This window comes from Aedes aegypti, chromosome 3 (assembly GCF_002204515.2).
Source record: "Aedes aegypti strain LVP_AGWG chromosome 3, AaegL5.0 Primary Assembly, whole genome shotgun sequence".
NCBI lineage: Eukaryota > Metazoa > Arthropoda > Insecta > Diptera > Culicidae > Aedes > Aedes aegypti.
Window position 1 is genome coordinate 6769580 of NC_035109.1, and position 19215 is coordinate 6788794.

At 40.4% G+C, this 19215-nt stretch overlaps 1 protein-coding gene across 1 annotated transcript; it reads left to right on the top strand.

Annotated features, from left to right (window-relative positions):
• Nucleotides 1-449: 449 nt before the first annotated feature.
• LOC5570321 (putative polypeptide N-acetylgalactosaminyltransferase 9) lies at nt 450-18231 on the top strand. Its single transcript, XM_001653097.2, has 5 exons — nt 450-523; nt 587-1115; nt 1180-1344; nt 16519-16931; nt 16995-18231. The coding sequence occupies exons 1-5, from the start codon at nt 515-517 to the stop codon at nt 17616-17618; spliced, it is 1740 nt and encodes a 579-aa protein (XP_001653147.2). The 5' UTR covers nt 450-514; the 3' UTR covers nt 17619-18231.
• The last annotated feature ends 984 nt before the right edge of the window (nt 18232-19215 follow it).

Genomic DNA, 19215 nt, shown 5'->3' on the forward strand with positions numbered 1-19215 from the left:
CTAGAATTGGTACCCAATCTGAGCCCGAGTGGGACGGACGTGATAAGATGAAACATAATATGTATGGTGCAAAAGAAATCTCAAACCCCCCTCTTCCCATAACCCCTTACGTATAATATATCGACTCTCCGACTGCAATGCTAAAATGGCAACTTTGAAGGCTCACATTTAATAACTGTGGAAGGGCTCACAGAACACTAATCTAGAACAGATTCTCCAGTGGGTACGTAAGGCCAAGACGAAAAAGAAGAATTCTAATATGTGCGACACAAACATTCTTCGCATTGTTTGTCTTACATTTTTCTAGATGAATTACGTCACATACAACGGTAATGACTTTCAAGCCGTGGAGGCAAACGCAGCGGTAGACACCCAAACAAAAAACTACCAAACAGAAAACATGCGCACCGCCTACTGTTTTCCGCTTAGTCACGTTTCACTAAAGTGGCGTTCTACATTTGAACCTCCATGCATTTCAGTTACATTCAAGCGGTGTTTCTTCATAGAGTGTATCATGATTCGGGTAATTGTGGCATGAGTTTCCAATTTTCAGTCGTCATATTACTAATCGATCGGTTTCAATCAGGTGTTGAGGAAGAAACTAAGTGTTGGTGTATTGTTCTGGATCGTAGTAGCCTTTGGACTAGTGACTCGATTCAGATTTAGTACGATTGATCCAAGTGACCGTGGCGAGCAACTCAGTGAAACAGAGCGAAATTATGAAGATTCTACTGAACTACCGGAACATCTCGAATACCCTTTGCAAACCTTAAACCCCAAACTCCCTACGCCCCCTGGAGACATGGGAGCTGCCGTGACTCTCGGAAACATCGACCCAGCTATGGCAAAGCTTGTCGAAGAAGGTTATAATGACCAGGGGTTCAACCAGGTACTGTCTGATTTGATATCGGTTCGACGACGGCTCCCAGATTATCGAGACAGCTGGTGCAAACAGCCGGGTCGGTACTTGAAAAACCTTCCGGACACCTCGATCGTGATCGTGTTCTACAATGAAGCCTGGTCAGTGCTAGTGCGGACGGTGCACTCGATTCTTGATCGATCCCCTCCCAATTTGGTGAGGGAAATAGTGCTCGTGGATGATTTCTCCTTTCTACGTGAGTAGTGAACCGAATATTGTTCTAACGAGCGATGACTAATGGAAATGTTCCCCCGATGTAGCTCATACAAAAACTCAGCTGGATGAGCACTTCCAATCGTATCCAAAGGTACGAATCCTGCGAGCTGCCAGCCGGTTGGGGTTGATTCGGGCCAAAATGCTGGGTGCATGGAACACGACGGCGCAGATCATAACATTTCTGGATGCTCACGTTGAGTGCGAAGTTGGTATAAATGCATAACTATTTTCAACGTTTCTGTACTTTTTAAGGCGAAGTAGGCCGTCATTGAAATTTGTACGCGACGTTGATGATTGTTGCTAATTCATCTCACGATTTCGAATCAAAAAAAATCAGTTGGTTTTGCACTGACACAGCTGAAAAAGTATCAGCATACTTTATGCATGTTAGCGCGCACAGTGATACTTTTTCAAGTCAATATAAACTATCAAGACTGAGTTTTATCACTTTGAAAGGCAAGCTGAAAAGTCATCATTGTTGCCTAAACGAATGACGGGCTACTTAGCCTTAACCATTATATGTATCTTTTATCGCGGTCCATAAAGTTCACGTGAATTATGGGACAATTAGACGTATAAGGGTAGTATTATAAATCGAAAATGCTTGAAGGAGAAATTTCAGTTCAAAAGCAATTTCGAGGACTAGGGTAGGTGTACCAGTTATGGCCATAGTGGTCCCCTATTTTGCCATACATGATATCTTGAATTCCTTCACATTTTGAAAAATCTTTTGTATTTTAGCAGTAAAATAAAGGATAAATCTTGATGTTAAAACATTCAAAAAGATTAAAAATGTAAAAGTTGTCCAAATTTTGCATATGGCCAAATAGGGAACCACTATGGCCATAACTGGTTCACTTTCCCTACTTCGATTTTTGAAACATTCAAATATGTAAATGCTCAAGGAATCGTGTTCTCCTGATCACAGTATGCAGAAAATAGATGCATCATAACTTTTACCTTAGCAAAGCTCGCGGTAAACATTCAGTAGCAAGAGACTCCTCAAGCTGAGACCCGGGTAATCGGAGGGGCTTCGTGACCAATGTGCAGATACTGTCACCTTACTTGGGTTATGAGATTCTAAAACGTATAATTTGAGGTGTAAATTAATGTTGTTTATTTAAATTCTATTGCAAATGGGGTGTGGGTTGAATTTATTGCAACGGTGGGTGATTTATGAAAAACATTGGGACGTACCGTACTGTTGATGCTACTTAGCCCGGTGCCGATGGACGATGGAAGAGCGCTCGCCGACGATGTTTCTGCAGGCCAGCTGGCTGGGCCTCTGTCGGATTTCCCTTAGGATTATGGTGGTGGTGGTCGGATAGTTTACTTGGTGTATCGGTAGTCAGATCGACTTGACAGAAAAATTCGATCTACTTGTCTCCCTGGCGTCTTCCCTCTTTGGCTTACATCGATAGAGCACAAGGCCAGAGTGACTCTGCCGAGTGGAATCGCTCTGTAATGTTTATGGCCTCACAAGACCAGAATGGCACTAATCTTTTACGTTCAGGCGTAATGGCCAACTAGGGACCACTATGCCGAACCGTGTGCTTCGCCAACTTTCATACAAAATGGCGGAGTACCGTAAGGTACCACAAAAGGTCTTGAATTAACTATTCTCAATTCACCCGATAAATTTTACCACTCCAACTTTTACTTGCAACCAAGGACACTTTTGAATTTCGGACACTCATCAGTCTGGTGAAGACGATTCCTTGTATGTGTTACCCGAGCGTATCCCTAGAGCATATGGGTCTAACCATGGCAGGATTTATCGGCGGCTTACTTGGTTTCTGAATCTTCTGCATTGCTGAAATGTCGTCGGAGATATGTGGAGCACCATCTTGAATATGTTTGGATACACCATGATAACAGCTTACCGTATTCGATATTTAATCTAGACTGAGGACTTTCTTCACAAGAACCTCAGTTCTTGGGGTTTTCGAACGCCGAGTGCTAAGGACGATCTTCGGTGGCGTGCAGGAGAACGGCGTGTGGCGATGAACCACGAGCTCGCTAAACTCTACGGCGATCCAGTATGCTGAAGGTAGCTAAAGCTGGAAGAAAACGCTGTGCAAGGCATGTTGCAAGAATGCCAGACAACTGCCCTGTAAAGATGGTGTTCGCTACGAATCCGGTCGGAACAAGAAGGCGTGGGGCGCAGCGAGCTAGGTGGATTGACCCGGTGCACCAGAACCTGGAGAGCGTGGGTCGCAGTCGAGGATGGAGAGAAGCGGCTATGAACCGAGTGAATTAGCGAAATATTGTTGGCGAGGTTTTATCAAGCTAATTGATGGAAAACCAAATAAATAAAATAATTTCTTCACAAAAAGGGACGAATGACCTTCGGGTTTATGTCCCACTCAAACAAACAACAATACTTTCTTCACTTTCAAGAGCTTCGCCACTTTTACATCGTTGGACATCTGCCATACATCGGCGATCTCAGTCAAAATTCATGAGAGTTTATCTCTACTACATGTCATGTAACTTAAGTCGAGTTCTGTTTGATCCTTCGACCTTGACGCTTGCTCCTGGGCAGTGCGTTAAGAAAGCCCGAACAGTTTTTTTATTTTTTTTTATTCTTTTTTGGTCGCGCGCTTATTTTTTTTTTCCTGAGTGCTTTTTTATAGCCGAGCAAACGAGTGAAGCCGAAAGTGGATTGTGGCTGCTCAGTCAAGGATAACGGATAAATTGGTGAGCTCGTTTCATGCTACTATTTCTAATCTATAAAATATGTATGACTGCACATTCAATCGTTACAATGGTGGGATGTAAATATGATTTTTCAACAAACTATGGATGGTTCGTCACTGTGAGTGTCGACACAAACTCTGATTCATGATTTATTTATGTTTAACATTTTTATTTTCAGAACACCTCTTATATACCTTTATTTTTGTAATTATAAAAAAAAAACTTTGAATGGTTCGACACTACAAGTGTAGACTTGCGAAAACTTTGGATGGTTCGCCACTGTAAGTGTCGGCATAAGAATAAGAGTGTTCTATGATGTCCCAACCAATCGAGTTTTTTGTTTCTTTTCAAATGAGTAAAATATAATAACACATGCTTTCGTCCTGACAGCTGTAGGAATGTTACATTTAGGTATTTGTTCAACAAACTTTGAATGGTTCGTCACCTCAAGTGTCGGCATAATTTTCCTCTACATAGAAATTGTTCATATCAAATGAAAATATTATATTTACGTTTAAGCATGTATGTATCTCACAAATCATTGTTTATCATGGTCTAATCGCTTATCAAAGTGAATCCTATGACCCAACGATCCTCCCCATTAACAAACATCCCTCCCAGTAACCTTTGTGGAGATGCAGAGGCAAACACGGTCTCCAAATAGCAAAGGTTACACACTAACATTCCTTCCCCCAATCCCACCTGACTGCAAGGACGTGGCCGGCGCTGTTATTGACCCTGTATAAATAGAGGCACTGAATTATGCACACTGAAGAAGATTATGGCCAATCCTAGCCGAACTTCAAGTTGATTCTTTGTGCATTTTCACTGACTTCGGTCAATCACGGAATAGCAACCATTGATATGTGTAGTCAGTCTAAGCTAAGCTAAGCTAAGCTACTACATGTCATGTAACTTAAGTCGTCCATGTTATAACCCTCCACGTGCTTCATCATGACAGTTCCTCTGTTGAACACGATCTGCCCCTCAATTCATGATACTCAAGATTAACTTCATTGTATCAGAATGTTCATTCCTCCAGGAGATTTTTCACAAACGGGCCTCGTATTGAAGGACCCACTGGCTTCGGTTTCTTGCTAAGCTGGCAGTAATAAACTTTGCTTTGGGGATGATCAATATGCTCGCAGACCACTTCTTCATCTTCTCGGATATCCGAAGGCAACCTGCTGAAACCTGTTATTACTTTCTTGCAAAAATAAAAGACCAGATGCTAAATTTGTGGCAATGAGAAGGCGGACTCTTTTGCAAAGGTGGGCGCTGAGGAAGGTGAGATTTATGATAGCAGAATTTCACACGATGATTTTTTTTGCATTTAGTGCGTTAAAGATCTTTTCACGGTTTGCAAAGCGATTGGCTAAATGGTCAACTGGGGCGGTGGTTACATTCCATGATTCCCCTACAGGTTCCTTGCAAGCGTGGTGTCATGGTTTGGATGTAAATTGAGATTTCATTCGCGTGGTGCCCAACCATTACTCGCTAGATGCATGTTTGAGCAGGATTAACGTCGCGATAAGCAAAAATTGTAGCAAGTGTGATTCCGGTTGTGATGACATCGATCACGTAGTTTGGTAACGCTCAGATATGGACGCCTCAGGAGCGCATCTAAGAAACATCGGCGATCGCCTTTTTATCATCGCTGAACGATGTCGGTGTTTAGGAAACCAGATCGTGCTTTGGGAAAAGATCCTCCATGATTGCTTTCAGATTGCAAGAGCACATTTCAACTGGCGTCGACGGGTCCATAATCTTCGGTATGCGCCACTCCAGTTATTGGTGAATTGGTATCTCGGCACAGCTCCTTGAAGAAATTTTCGCCATACTAAACTGGACTTCCGTTTCAATGCGGCCCTAGCTTCTCAAAAAACTGCCATGCACTCTTTTCTGGCCAACTCCGTCCTTCCTTTAGATCGCGCCTTCTAGTGTACATCGTGTTGAGCATCTCATTCCACCAGTAAGCTGAACGCCACGTGTTCCATCACTGCTTCAACGAAAAGTTTCTTGTCCTTCCGTAGGTTTTGTTCCCACAGGATTTAGTAAAGATAAACTTTGTAGGAGAGTGAGGAAACATCTAAATTTATGTTCGCCGTCAGTGCAGGCCTGCAGAACGTGATATCGATTATGGACTTCCTTTCGTTTCTTCGAAATGTGGTAACAGAGCTTAGTGAGTAATATTCAACTGCACTAGAGCTTACCATGGTTACTCTGCCGCTCAAAGAAAAGGCTCTGATCAGCCGGAATCTACGACAAAAGTTCGAAAGACAAAAAGTCGAAAGGACAGAAGGTCAATAGGACAAAAGGTCGAAGAACAAAAAAGAAGGGACAAAAGATCGAAAATCTTTTTTCAAAGAAGGAAAAATTTTCGACCAAGCAAATAATTGTCCTAACTTTTTGTCCTTTCGACGTTTTGTCTACCGACCTTTTGTCTACCGACCTTTTGTCCATAAACCGATCAGCCTTACGATGCAACTTAGTCACGATGCTCTCACAAGAGCGCTGGACGGCACTGATGTACATTAGAGTGATGCAAATTTTGAAATTTTGGTTCCCCTATGCTTAAACGATTTTTATTTTGGTAAATATGATACTATCAGAAAGCGTGGTGGGAACCCCTGTTATGGGCAAACCTATGGGACAGGGGTTATCAACACACTTTTTCAGGGTCGTTTCATTTGGTGCTGCCGGATAATTTTCCCAACTATATTTGGTGGCAAGGCGGACTAATACAATACAAAATGGCGGAAAACAAGAATTTCTTTACATTAATAACTTTGATAATTCAGTTGAGGTTAAGAAGGCCATACATTGAAGTTTTATTTCAAGAAAAACAGGGAAAAATAGTGAAACTGTTTCTTTTTTAATTTTAACTTTTTATTTTACAAAACTAGCGCTCACCGTTGCGGCCGATCGTTGTCTCCGTTGGCATGCATAGTTGACACAGGATACTCCATCCGGCGGGTACAAAACAGGATCATCTTCTTATTTCTTCCAAATCTTCTTCTTTTCTTCTCAGGGTGTCACTGTTCTGGTTCACTGGTTCGAGAACACAGTGTCGCGAGGTCGGTAAGGCCTTTTGTAGCGATGGCCAAGTTCCATGCCCTGGGAATGGTACAAAGCGCGCGCGTTAGTGGCCAATCAAGCGAGCATGCACCAAATGGGCCGGACAACCACAGATTTGACGGAATGCCATTGTTCACTCTTCTTCTTAAATTTGTCCGGCCGGCCACAATTTCTTTTGAACACAATCACTGCAGTTTATTGTTCACTAGCTCGCTTGATCACTGGGCGTACGTTCACGATCACGAAAAACTAGCGCGGTTAGAACTAACTGAATTGTCTGTGGTGCACTTTTCTAACCGTTAGTGGTGGGTTTTCGATGATCCGTACTTTTATTTTAAATGGATTTTAGTGTTAAGTTTTAGCGGCATTTTAACTGTGGATTTTATATTCTTAACAACTTTTAATTTGTAGTTATATGATGTAGGTTTTAATATAGTAATTTTAAGGCTTCAACAGAACTCTACTATCACTATAGCGCAACTACGGGGGAACTACCGCGGTCAGTATGGTGACGGACTAACTCGCGGACCGACACTATTTCGTCACTCCTCAGGACTTTTCGAATTACTAGAGAGCTTCACCCTAATCGGCGGCTCCTATTTATAGTTCAGTCAGCACATAAACCCGAACCTGCCCCATCATAATTAGTGCCGACATTCATACAGGCATGATGACGAAGATGATGATGATCGGACACGATGAAAGACGAAGCTTGATGGATCGATGACGCAAAATCTTACACACTAACATTAATATGGTTGAAGCTCTACACTAAATTACCCATTTACTCCGACAAATTTGGCTGCATGCTTTGCCTTGACAATTCGAATTCCCTAATCACTTGTTTTCCGCATATAATAATATTTTTGTGAATAAATATGAAAATATGAAAAACAATCTATAAAAATAAATAAACAATCTAAGTAAATAAATGAACAATATAAATAAATAAGTGTATATGAAAAATATATATTTTTTAAATAAATGTATAAGTATATGAATAAATAAATGTATAGAAAAATAAATAAATAAATAAATAAATGAATGAATAAATAAATAAATAAATAAATAAATAAATAAATAAATAAATACACAAACAAATATAAACAAAGAGACTTCAACCATTGTACTACTAAATGCAAAATATACGTCACTCAAACACTAATAAAAGTGGAGACAGACATTTATTTTCACATTTAGACATTTAAAATATTCACAAAACAATATATATTACATAAATAACAATAATTCAGTGTTCTTAACCTTCAACTGGCCTTGCCAACAAATATTTTATTGTGACCTCAAAATGAGCGGTCACAAATAGCATCCTCCCAAAGTTTGAAGTGATTCGGAAGAAATGTAACTGTGCACACGCCATTTGAAGTTTATATGTAGATTACTATGGAAAACGCTCACCTTTTGTGTTCAGCCCTCTGTCTCGCCTTCATAATATTTTATGGAAAAGTGAACAAACTCTACTCATGTGACATCCTTGCAGCTACAACTTTGCCGAAGACCACATTTCGATTGGACGTCAGGATAAATTGCTATTCATAATCATAAAGTGAGTTTGCATTTTATATGCTTAACCAATTGCTCGGCAGGCAACAGTGGTGCTCCTGGCGGGTAGAATAGATCAAAGTAATCCAGGCTACTATGTTCTACAGCAAAAAAGCAGTGTTACTCTGAAAGTCACGGTACTCCCCTGACCGTTATTATCAGAAAAAAATCTCCATCAAATCTGTGCATTAGTCAATTTCTATAGCTAAGCTGCATGTATGGGCCAAATTTAAAAAAAAAAATCGTAGGGCCCGTTTTGAAGTTACGCCCTTTTGAATGTGTAAGTCCACTAATTCAAAGGAAATCTGAGATATTTAAACGAGAATTCATTGACCGTGATTATCAAAATAGATATAACATAAAAGTTTGAATCAAAGTTGGTTTATATAGTTATTTGTAACTACTGGGCGGAGTTTTGAATGAAAAGATAGACGTCCTTTTGGAAGCGTAACTATTGAAAACACTAATTTCGAATAGATTAATTAGGCATTCTTTTAAGCAGGCATTCCGTTAAGCATGTTCAAATGTTTTCAATGACACATTGCACTTACATGTCGCCACAGTCTTTCACAATTGTTTATTTTTTCAAAGGCGTTGGCGCTGTAAGGCATTACGTGTCATTATTATTGTTCATAAAATATTGTTATGGCCCAACTAGCTACCTTGGTCTTTCCTTAGCCGAGTGATTAGAGTCCGCGGCTAAAAAACAAAGCCATGCTGGAGGTGATTGGGTTCAATTCCCGGTCGGTCCAGCATTTTTTCATAATGGAAATTTCTTTGACTTCCCTGGGCATAGAGTATATTCGTACCTGCCACACGATATATGAATGCGAAAATGGCAGCTTTGGCAAAGAAAGCTCTTAGTTAATAATTGTGGAAGTGCTCATTGAACACTAGTAGATAAGCAGGCTCTGTCCCAGTGGGGACGAAATGCCAATAAGAAGAAGCAGAAGCTACCGGATATTGCAGCTAATTTCGTACTGCCTCAGAACATAAACTTCAATTGCTGAGTAATGCACATTTGGCCAAACTATAGAACTCTAGACCACTGTCAATACTTTTGTGATTGTCATGTCTACCTATCTCAAGTGATATTCCTTATGACTCTGGTACCTTTTACTTGTTCGTACCTACGGGATTTCTGAGATATAAATACTGGCTACCTTGGGCACAGAGGGGAGACTTCCCGGACTGTGGACTGATTAACATATTATTTTATTCTTTATTTGCAGGATATAAAAGTGGCGACGAGGATCATGGAAATGTGTGTGGGCGATTATCGTTTTTCTTTGAGGTGGCGAGTTTGCCAATTTTATTTATTTGAGTGTGGTGAAATTACCAATTTGAGTTGAACTAAATTGTTCTTCAGAGCTGACGAAATTATCGTATATTGCGAACATAATTGTTCTTTTGTGAAGCGATTGCTATATTGAGGTGAACGAAATTGTTTTTTAGTGTTGACGAAGTTGTCAAATGTAATGTTGAGCAAAGCAGTATGAATCCAATGATTTGAATGGCTTGTTGTAGTCATGAAATAAATACTTTGAAGTTACAGCTGTGGAATTTGTTGGGTATATTTTCAATTGTTCTTGTTGTAACGTGAAGGCGACATTTTAAAGAATTGATAGAAAGTTTCTAAAGGGGAAAGGACTGTCATGTCTACCTATCTCAAGTGATATTCCTTATGACTCTGGTACCTTTTACTTGTTCGTACCTACGGGATTTCTGAGCTATAAATACTGGCTACCTTGGGCACAGAGGGGAGACTTCCCGGACTGTGGACTGATTAACATATTATTTTATTCTTTATTTGCAGGATATAAAAGTGATCATTTGTGGCATACATTACTACATTTATATTTTTCAAAAACCAACAATTTATCTTTGGGTTTCTCGGTCTTTTCGATTACACAAACTCGTTAGAGCTCTGTATAAATACAATAGTGAAAAAATTGTATAAATCGATCAATCCATTCACATGCTAATTCGTGAAGAGAAAAGTAAGAAACATTCGTTATTACTTGGTTTCATTGAGTTTAAAATCATAACACTTTCAGAGCTTTATGTTACATGTCTCTCTTGAAAATCAAACTCTCTTGAGAAGATTCTATACCTTAACTCCGAATTTCATTAACCCGTGTGTTGCGGGGGCAGAAAGGGAAGGATACGTCACCGGGTCTTCAGCAGCATCAACACGGTTTATGGCGTTTAGTGCAGCTTTAAACTGCAATTAGGGTTTTATTAATTTCATTACAACAACAAATTTTAAACTAAAGTTCTTACACTTTCGGTGTGTCACTATTTTGGATTAGATATACTGTGAACAAATAATCGTTAATTATTTTCATTTAAATATACACTTGTAAGGATATCACTCACGATTTGCATGGATTAGGTTATACACTTTAGGAAGAAATCGATTTTATAATTAATAATACGTTAGAAACCCTTATCATAACCGTTCTACACATTTTGGTGTCTATCTGGCTAATTTGCACGTTTTGCTATTGTCTCAGAGTTTATCTCCTTAGTCTGATCAATTGTCATTTTGCTTTTCGCAGTACAACAAGCGGCGGCAGTGTGCCCAGCGCCAACACCGAGTGTCATCACCCTGAACGCACTATTACACTGAATGCTATTGTCCCGAATATATAATTACTTTGCATGACATTGTCCCGTGATAATGGAATTCAAGAAACTGGAACTTGTGGAGATGGAATTATAATTTTGAAAAGATATATAAAATATGTTATTCATAGATTTTACGTAAGTTTTGATTACCGGAAAATCGTAAATTGTTCTGTGGCCCTGTTGATAACCTGCTGGTCTACCTATCGGGATATGGTTTCAATCCTACATAAACTGAAGATTTCCATGTAAATTTTTATTTGTTTTCGATTGCAGGCTGTGCTTGTGAAGTAAAGACTCACCAGCTGCTATGACTCATCAAAAACGAAAAAAAATCATACTTTAGGAGCTTCACAAAGTTTTCCAAACTGACAGAGAAAAACACTTAAAATTAAGCTCTGTAAATGCTACAATTTTGAACTCCATTGAACAAAATAACAACGGATGTTCTAAACTTTGCATTGTTTTCTTGTACAACAAGTAACAATCAATTGCATGTAAAATAATATGAATCGTGAGTACATGGGTTCATCAAACTAGCCAGAATATTGTGCTACAAGAACTAATTTGGTTACATGGTGAAATTGGCTCCGTAATGCCTTAAAACACTCGAGCCTATGGAAAATCAGTTGATTGAGAAATACTTTGGCGGCACATAAGTGCAATGTGTCATTGAAAACATTTGAATATGCCCAGAGGTATAAGAATGCCAAATTAATCTGTGGAAATTAGTGTTTTCAATGGTAACGCTTCCAAAAGGACGTAACTCCAAATTTCGTCTATCTTCTCATTCAAAACTCCTCCCAGCAGTTACAAATAACTATATAAACCAACTTTGATTCAAATTTTTATATTATATCTATTCTGATAATCACGGCCAATGGAAACTCGTTTAAATATCTCAGATTTCCTTTGAATTAGTGGACTTACACATTCAAAAGGGCGTAACTTAAAAACGGGCCCTACGATTTTTTTTTTAAATTTGGCCCAGACATGCAGCTTAGCTATAGAATTCGACTGGTGAGTACAGATTTGATGGACATTTTTTTCTGATAATAACGGTCAGGGGAGCACCGTGAAAGTAATTGAATGATCATCTCAGCATGGTTTAGACTTTGGAATCAAGAATAATAAATTATCCTCACGTCCCAGCAAAATGTGGTCTTCGGCAAAATTGTAGCTCCGAAGATTTCACTTGGAAAGAGTGTGTTCACTTTTTTATATATTATCATGACGAGCAGATAGAGGACTGAACACAACAGGTTTGTCTTTTCCATAGTAATTTCCATATAAACTACAAATGACGTGTGCACAACCAATTTTCTTCCATATCAATTCAAATTTTGGGAGATTGATTGCCTTCATAATCAACATCGTTTAAGCATAGGGGAGCAGAAACTTCAAAATTTGCATCAGTCTAATGTACATCTTCCGGATACAAATCCTGATCCTCGTGATCAACTGCTTCGTATTATTGGCCCGCCAATTCTTTTTGGTACACCAGAGCACTGAGAGAGCTGAACAAATCTGCAATGGGATGGCACTGGGGCAAGTTGGTTGGGTTCTTTTCGGGTCGATGACTATGGGTTTCGTAAAACCGTACAACACGCTAGCGGAGTGCTTGCTGTTTCGACGCCATCTTCAATTGAACTGACAACACCCGAACGAAAAAAGAAAACATGACACCCAGTCCAGAGTCCAGAGTCCAGAGAGCAATTCTGTTGGATAAAAAAAATACGCTTTTTATTTTAATTAGGTACACAAAGGTATTGAAATCATACTAATTTTTTACTGAGCAAACGTCATAAAGGCATTATATGTTCCTTGAAAAGTATTTATTAACTATTGTTTTAATTACATATTTCTTTACTTTACTTTTGATGGCTCTACGTCCTTTAAGACATGACCTGCGCCACAATGTTACGCCAACTAACTCGGTCCATGGCTGCTAACCTCCAGTTTCTCGATCGCCCCACACTTTCAAGATCCTGCTCCACTTGGTCAAACCACCTAGCTCGTTGCGCTCCCCTTCGTCTTGTACCGGCCGGATTCGAGGTGAACATCATTTTTGCGGGATTGTTGTCCAGCATTCTCACAACGTGCCTCGCCCATCGTATCCTTCCAGCTTTGACGACTTTCTGGTTACTGGGTTCACCGTAGAGTTGCATGGTTCATTCTTCTCCTTGTCATATACTCCGCCAAAGATCGTCCTAAGCACACGTCGTTCAAAAACTCCCTCTGCAGGTCCTCTTCCAGCATTGTCCACGTCTCATGCCCGTAGAGGACTACCGGTCTTATCAGCGTCTTGTACATGGTACACTTAGTACGGAAGTGAAGTTTACCAGACCGCAAGGTCTTGTGGAGTCCGTAGTAAGCACGACTTCCGGCAATGATACGTCTTCGAATTTTTCTGTTGCAGTTGTTATCCGACGTCATCGAGTAGTGTTTGATCCTTCAACCTTGACGCTTGCTCCTGCGGGGGCGGGCGATGAGGGCAGGATCAAACATGCCGCGCGTCGGTAGTACATCAGTGAAAAAGTGCGGTCCGTTAGTATTGTTTGATCTATTGATCGCGTCGCTTGCTCCTGCGTGGGCGAGTGACAAACACTTGTTCGACATAAAATGTGATTATAGAATTATTTCGCGAATCCGGTTAGGCGTTATTATATCATGGATCGCATCACCAAACATTGTTGACTCCCAGATCTGTACCTTATCCCACTAACCGAATATCCTTTTCATGACAACTGTGGAGATACAGAGGTGATCTCGGTCTCTAGTAATAACGGTTGTCGAACTAACATTCCTTCCCTTCCCCGATGACCGTAAGGACGTGGCCGGCGCCGTTATTGACTTATAAAATTTGAGCTCTCGATTTGTGCACATTGAGAATGGTCAGCTAATCCCAAGCCCCATTAATTAGATCTCTGTGCAACTTTTAATGTTCTGGTCAATCACGGAGTAGCAGCTACGAACTGTACGGTCATCTATGCTTATGCTTATGCAGTTGTTACCCGACGCCATCAATGATCCGAGGTAGACAAATTCGTCTACCACCTCGAACTCATCCTCGTCGATCATCACGCGTCTTCGACGTATTTACCTTAAGGCGAAGTAGGCCGTCATTGAAATTGGTACGTAACGTTAATGATTGTTGCAAAATCATCTCACAATTTCTAATTGAAGAAAATCAGTTGGTATTGCACTGATGCATCTAAAAAAGTATCAACATACTTTCTGCATGCCAGCGCCTATAGTGATACTTTTCTGGATCATTATGATCTATGAGGACTGTGATTTATCACTTTGAAATTGCGAGCAATTATGTCAACATGGCTGCCAAAACGAATGACGGGCTACTTAGCCTTAAATCCAACCCGGTCTGCTTCACGTTTCTGCTACTGGTATACTGTTCAGAAACCACCTGGAACGTTCTTCCGACAATGTCCACGTTGTCAGCAAAACAGATGAACTGCCTGGATTTATTGAAGATTGTGCCCCGCATGTTGAAGCCCGCCCGTTTCATAGCGACATTAGCATTATTAGGTTAATGCTTCTACTGTTTTATAACAACTTCTAGCGCAATATTGAACAGAAAGCAGGAAAGACCATTGCCTTATCAAAGTCCTTTGCGTGTTTCAAACCGGTTCGATAATGCACACAGCACTGTACAGTACCGTAATCCGGGGTAACATTTTTTTTATTATTTTTTTATTTATTTAAGGCACTCCGTACTCGTGGCCACTACTGTGCCGGACTCAGTTCATCTGTAGCTTCTTTATCGATACAGATCTATTTTCAACTTATTTATATTTACATCTACTTTCACTCTCTCCTACTCTTTTACTCTCACACCGAGCAGGTAGGAGAGAGCTCAGCTGATAGTGAGGCTAGCTGCCTGCGAAGAGGGTCAGTTTGTCTCAGTCACCATCTGATACTGACGGAGGATGGATGTGCTCCCCAAAGCACGGTCCTCCGTGAGGCGTCTTCTGGTGGCTGGACGGGTTTTTTGTGGAGGGGCTGGGAATCGAACCCATGACTTTCCGCTTATGAAGCGAAAGCGTAACCTCAAGGCTACAGACCCCCCTATCCGGGGTAACATTGATCAGTTTTTAGGATGTTTCTTAAATATTTAATTCAAAAATGCAAATGTTCTGAGTTTTATATTTTTAAAACAAGTACTGCTACCCATAGCTCGTAACTATAAACTGTATTTTGTTTTTTGAAAGATTTAAGCATGTTTATAAAAATGTTTTATGTGATTTTTTCATTAAGCTGATATGGGGTAACATTGATCATCCATGTAAACAACGTTCGGTAATATTGAAAATGCCGTAACCTACTTAAATCATGGCCCCTGAATCCGAATATTATGACCAAACGCTTACATCTTATTTACTTTTTAAGTTATTTTAAAATTAAAAACACCTCGAACAGTGGAATACGCCTAAAGGTAGGCAATTTCCTAAGCGAATTCTACATTGTTAACAGTAATTCGTTAATATTGCCTAATTGAACACACTTATAAAAGTTTTGACAGCGGAATCGTTTCTGGCGATGCCATTTTTAGTGAGAACCGCATTTTCCTTGCTCATATCGCTTGCAGCACTTATGTGAGACATGAATCTTCGGTTGTGTAATCCTTAACCATTGAATTCATTGTTTCACAAATTCTACAAATTTACACATAAAGTTAACGCATTTTTGCAAAAACCCTAATTTTTAATAGCTCATCAATATAAAAAACAGAAGCAACATTCATGCTTTGGAAATGTTTCATCAATAAATGATGATACCAACTTAACGAGATGAGCATTCCGATCAATGTTACCCCGCTGATCAATGATACCCCGGATTACGGTATCTATCGTTGCTTTGATCAGTCTAGTCAGTTTCCCCGGAAAACCATTCTCGTCCATAATCTTCCATAGCTCTTCGCGGTCGATGGTATCATAGGCCGCTTTGGCATCGATGAATAGGTGGTGCGTCGGGACTTGATATTCGCGACACTTTTGGAGGATCTGCCGCAAGATAATGATTTGGTCTGTCGTCGATCGCCCGTCCACAAAACTGGCTTGATAACTTCCCACAAATTTGCTTGCCAGTGGCGATAGACGGCAGAACATGATCTGGGAAAGCACTTTATAGGCTGCGTTAAGAATGGTGCTCGCTCAATAGTTCTCACATTCTAACTTGTCACCCTTTTTGTATATTGGATATTACCATATTACGAGACCAAAAACAAGAATGCGTCCCTTCTAACATAATAAATGATGCAACTTTTACTTTACGATGTTAAAAATTTAAGATATTCTTTAGCATTTGTAGATCACCACCATATTGTCTAATTCCATATTGGACAACACAGAGATGTTCTAGATATACTAGGCAACACCTTCAATTTTTTCCCACTTCAGGTTGGTTGGAGCCTCTCTTGAACCAAGTCGCCCGAAACCCCACCGCCATAGCAATTCCGTCGATGGATTGGATCGACGGGGACACGATGACTCTGGACCCGCAAGTGTCGCAACTGATATACGGAAAGTTCGACTGGATGGGTAACTTTCAGTGGGGACTTCGCAGGGACAGGAGACAACCTCAGGCGAAACATCCGATGGAACCATTTGACTCCCCGGTGATGCCTGGGGGTTTGTTCGCCATCAACAGGACGCTCTTCGCCCATCTGGGTTGGTACGACGAACAGTTTGAGACTTACGGAGCCGAACACTTGGAACTGTCGTTCAAAACGTGGATGTGCGGTGGCTCCATGCAGATCGTTCCCTGCTCCAGGGTAGCTCACGTCCAGAAACCAAACCATCCTTACATAACTGTTAGTTTCTTTGATGCTCTCCAAATTTCATGTAAAGTAATACAGTTATTACGTCTTTTGTAGAAAACTTCGGGATCGGAAGACGTCATCAAACGCAACTTGGTTCGCATGGCCGAAGTGTGGATGGATGAATACGCCCTGTACTATTACGAAACGTTCGGGGGCCCGGACAAACGTGGCGATTTCGGAGATGTATCTTCGCGAAAGCAACTGAGACAGCACCTGAACTGCAAATCTTTCCGTTGGTATTTGGAAAATGTCTTTCCGGAGCAATTCGATCCGTCCAGAGCCGTAGGTCGCGGAGAGTTTCGAAATGGAGAGAATGGAACCGATCGATGCCTTGACTGGCCACTCGCTCGGAATCAGTGTGGCGTTACTTCGTGTCACGGCCGTGGTCGTCATCAGATGTGGTATTTCACGAGAGAGGGAGAAATCACGCGGAAGGATCACTGTCTGGATTACGATGGGAAGACGTTGGAAATGAATCGCTGCCATCAAATGGGGGGCAACCAGTTGTGGGAATATGCAGAAAAGACACAGCAGTTTAGACATTTCCTTAGCAAGAAATGTTTGGAGTTCAGCGAAGGAAAGCTGAATATGAAAAAGTGTATGAAGTCTGGTTCAGGACAGAAGTGGATCATTCAACATTACAATGTTAGTAACTCGATCAAAGCAATAATGAGTTGATTAAACATCAAACATTTAATAATTTATCAGATTAATTCGATACTTCACGAGCTGCGCTCCTTATAAATCATTATTGATTCATTTTCTGAGAGAAACAAAACATTAGTATCGATATTTGACCATGCATCGGAAATTTAGCCTTGTCCTCGTTCTCGAATGTTCCTTAAATATCGACATTGATCGAAAGATACTTACAGCATTGACAGTTCCAATGATATTCCTTTCCATACATCCCGACTAATTGCTCGTCAAATCAACACTTCAGTTCCGAACCATATCGGGGAAAAGAATCAAGGTTGATATATCTACTTCAAATTGATTGAAATTCCCATTCAATCCATTTCCGCGTTTAGATCCATTCCGGAATACCACCTGATGCAACTCGATTTCGGAAATAGTTCTTTGATGGAACCGGAACAAAGCACTTATGTTGGAACCTGGTAAACTAAATTGCATTGTTATCGTACTTGTCGTCGTCATCGTCATTCCAATCTCGTCTCGTAAAATCAAACTGCATTGCTCTCGACTTGGTTTCGCTTGACAACGAATCGGAAGGGCACTTTTCCGTCTGCCAAGATTGGTAACAATGAAAGTGCCCCGAAAGCTGCCAAGAGCCAATATACAATAGAAATATTAGTAGTAGAACGCTAATGGCGCTGTTCTCACAAAACTGAATTAGTTTATTATCACCTTTAACAGTATCTTTTCATTTTTTGTTCGATGCCATGTTGTAGTGGTGGATTTTAAAATTTATTTGACACTTTGAGGACCGGTACTCAAGCTGTCAGCGCGTGGCAAACTAGATGTTGGTAACACGAACAGTAGCGACATTAGCATTCTAAGGTTAATGCTTCTACTCAATATACACAATGAAAATTTTATTCCCATACCATTAGGAAACGATTATTGTCCGGGTTGGAGCTAAGGTATGCACCTTCACTGGGAAAACAGCGTGAACACGCTCCGAACGGAACTGATATCATGAGTGAAAATGTGTGTTTATTCGGTTTTTATCCCACACTGGGAAGCAACGGACGTCCCACAAAGGGGTGTTTGGCGAATATAGCTGGTCAAAAGTCCTTTGGATTATTCTGCCGTGAATCGCTAGTCAGTCCCATCTGCGTCCCATTTTCGTCTAAATTGGGTTAAATTCAGTTTTCAACATATCTTTCAATAATCTTTTAGATGCATTAAATAGATTATAAGATTTGTTCGGGAAAAAAATAGGAAAAAAACAGCAAATCAAATTGTCCCATTATGAAAAGTAATCGCATATCAGTCCCACTACAGATTTCCGCACCGTATAACACAAAAATGAACCGTGTTTTGTCCATCTTTATGTTTTTTTTTCTCGGAAAGATATCGTAGTGAAAAGCAAATTGTGAAAGTTTCATTAAGATTTGAACTTTTTCCAATTCTCTGGAATTTTTTGAATATTCGTATGGAAAACAAGTTTGGAAACTTCATAGTCATATTTTCTCAATGCCTACTTTTTACAGGTGGGACCGACCTGCGATTTACGGCAGTATGTACCGATGCACGAGTTCACTTATTTGACGTTTGAGCGGTGCCGAATTCACTAGTTTCCATGGTGACA

Excerpts from the sequence above, each read along its gene's own strand:
- LOC5570321 (XM_001653097.2), top strand. Across the intron at positions 1,116-1,179 it reads GGATGATTTCTCCTTTCTAC|CTCATACAAAAACTCAGCTG; the intron begins GTGAGTAGTGAA and ends CCCCCGATGTAG. Across the intron at positions 1,345-16,518 it reads TCACGTTGAGTGCGAAGTTG|GTTGGTTGGAGCCTCTCTTG; the intron begins GTATAAATGCAT and ends TTCCCACTTCAG.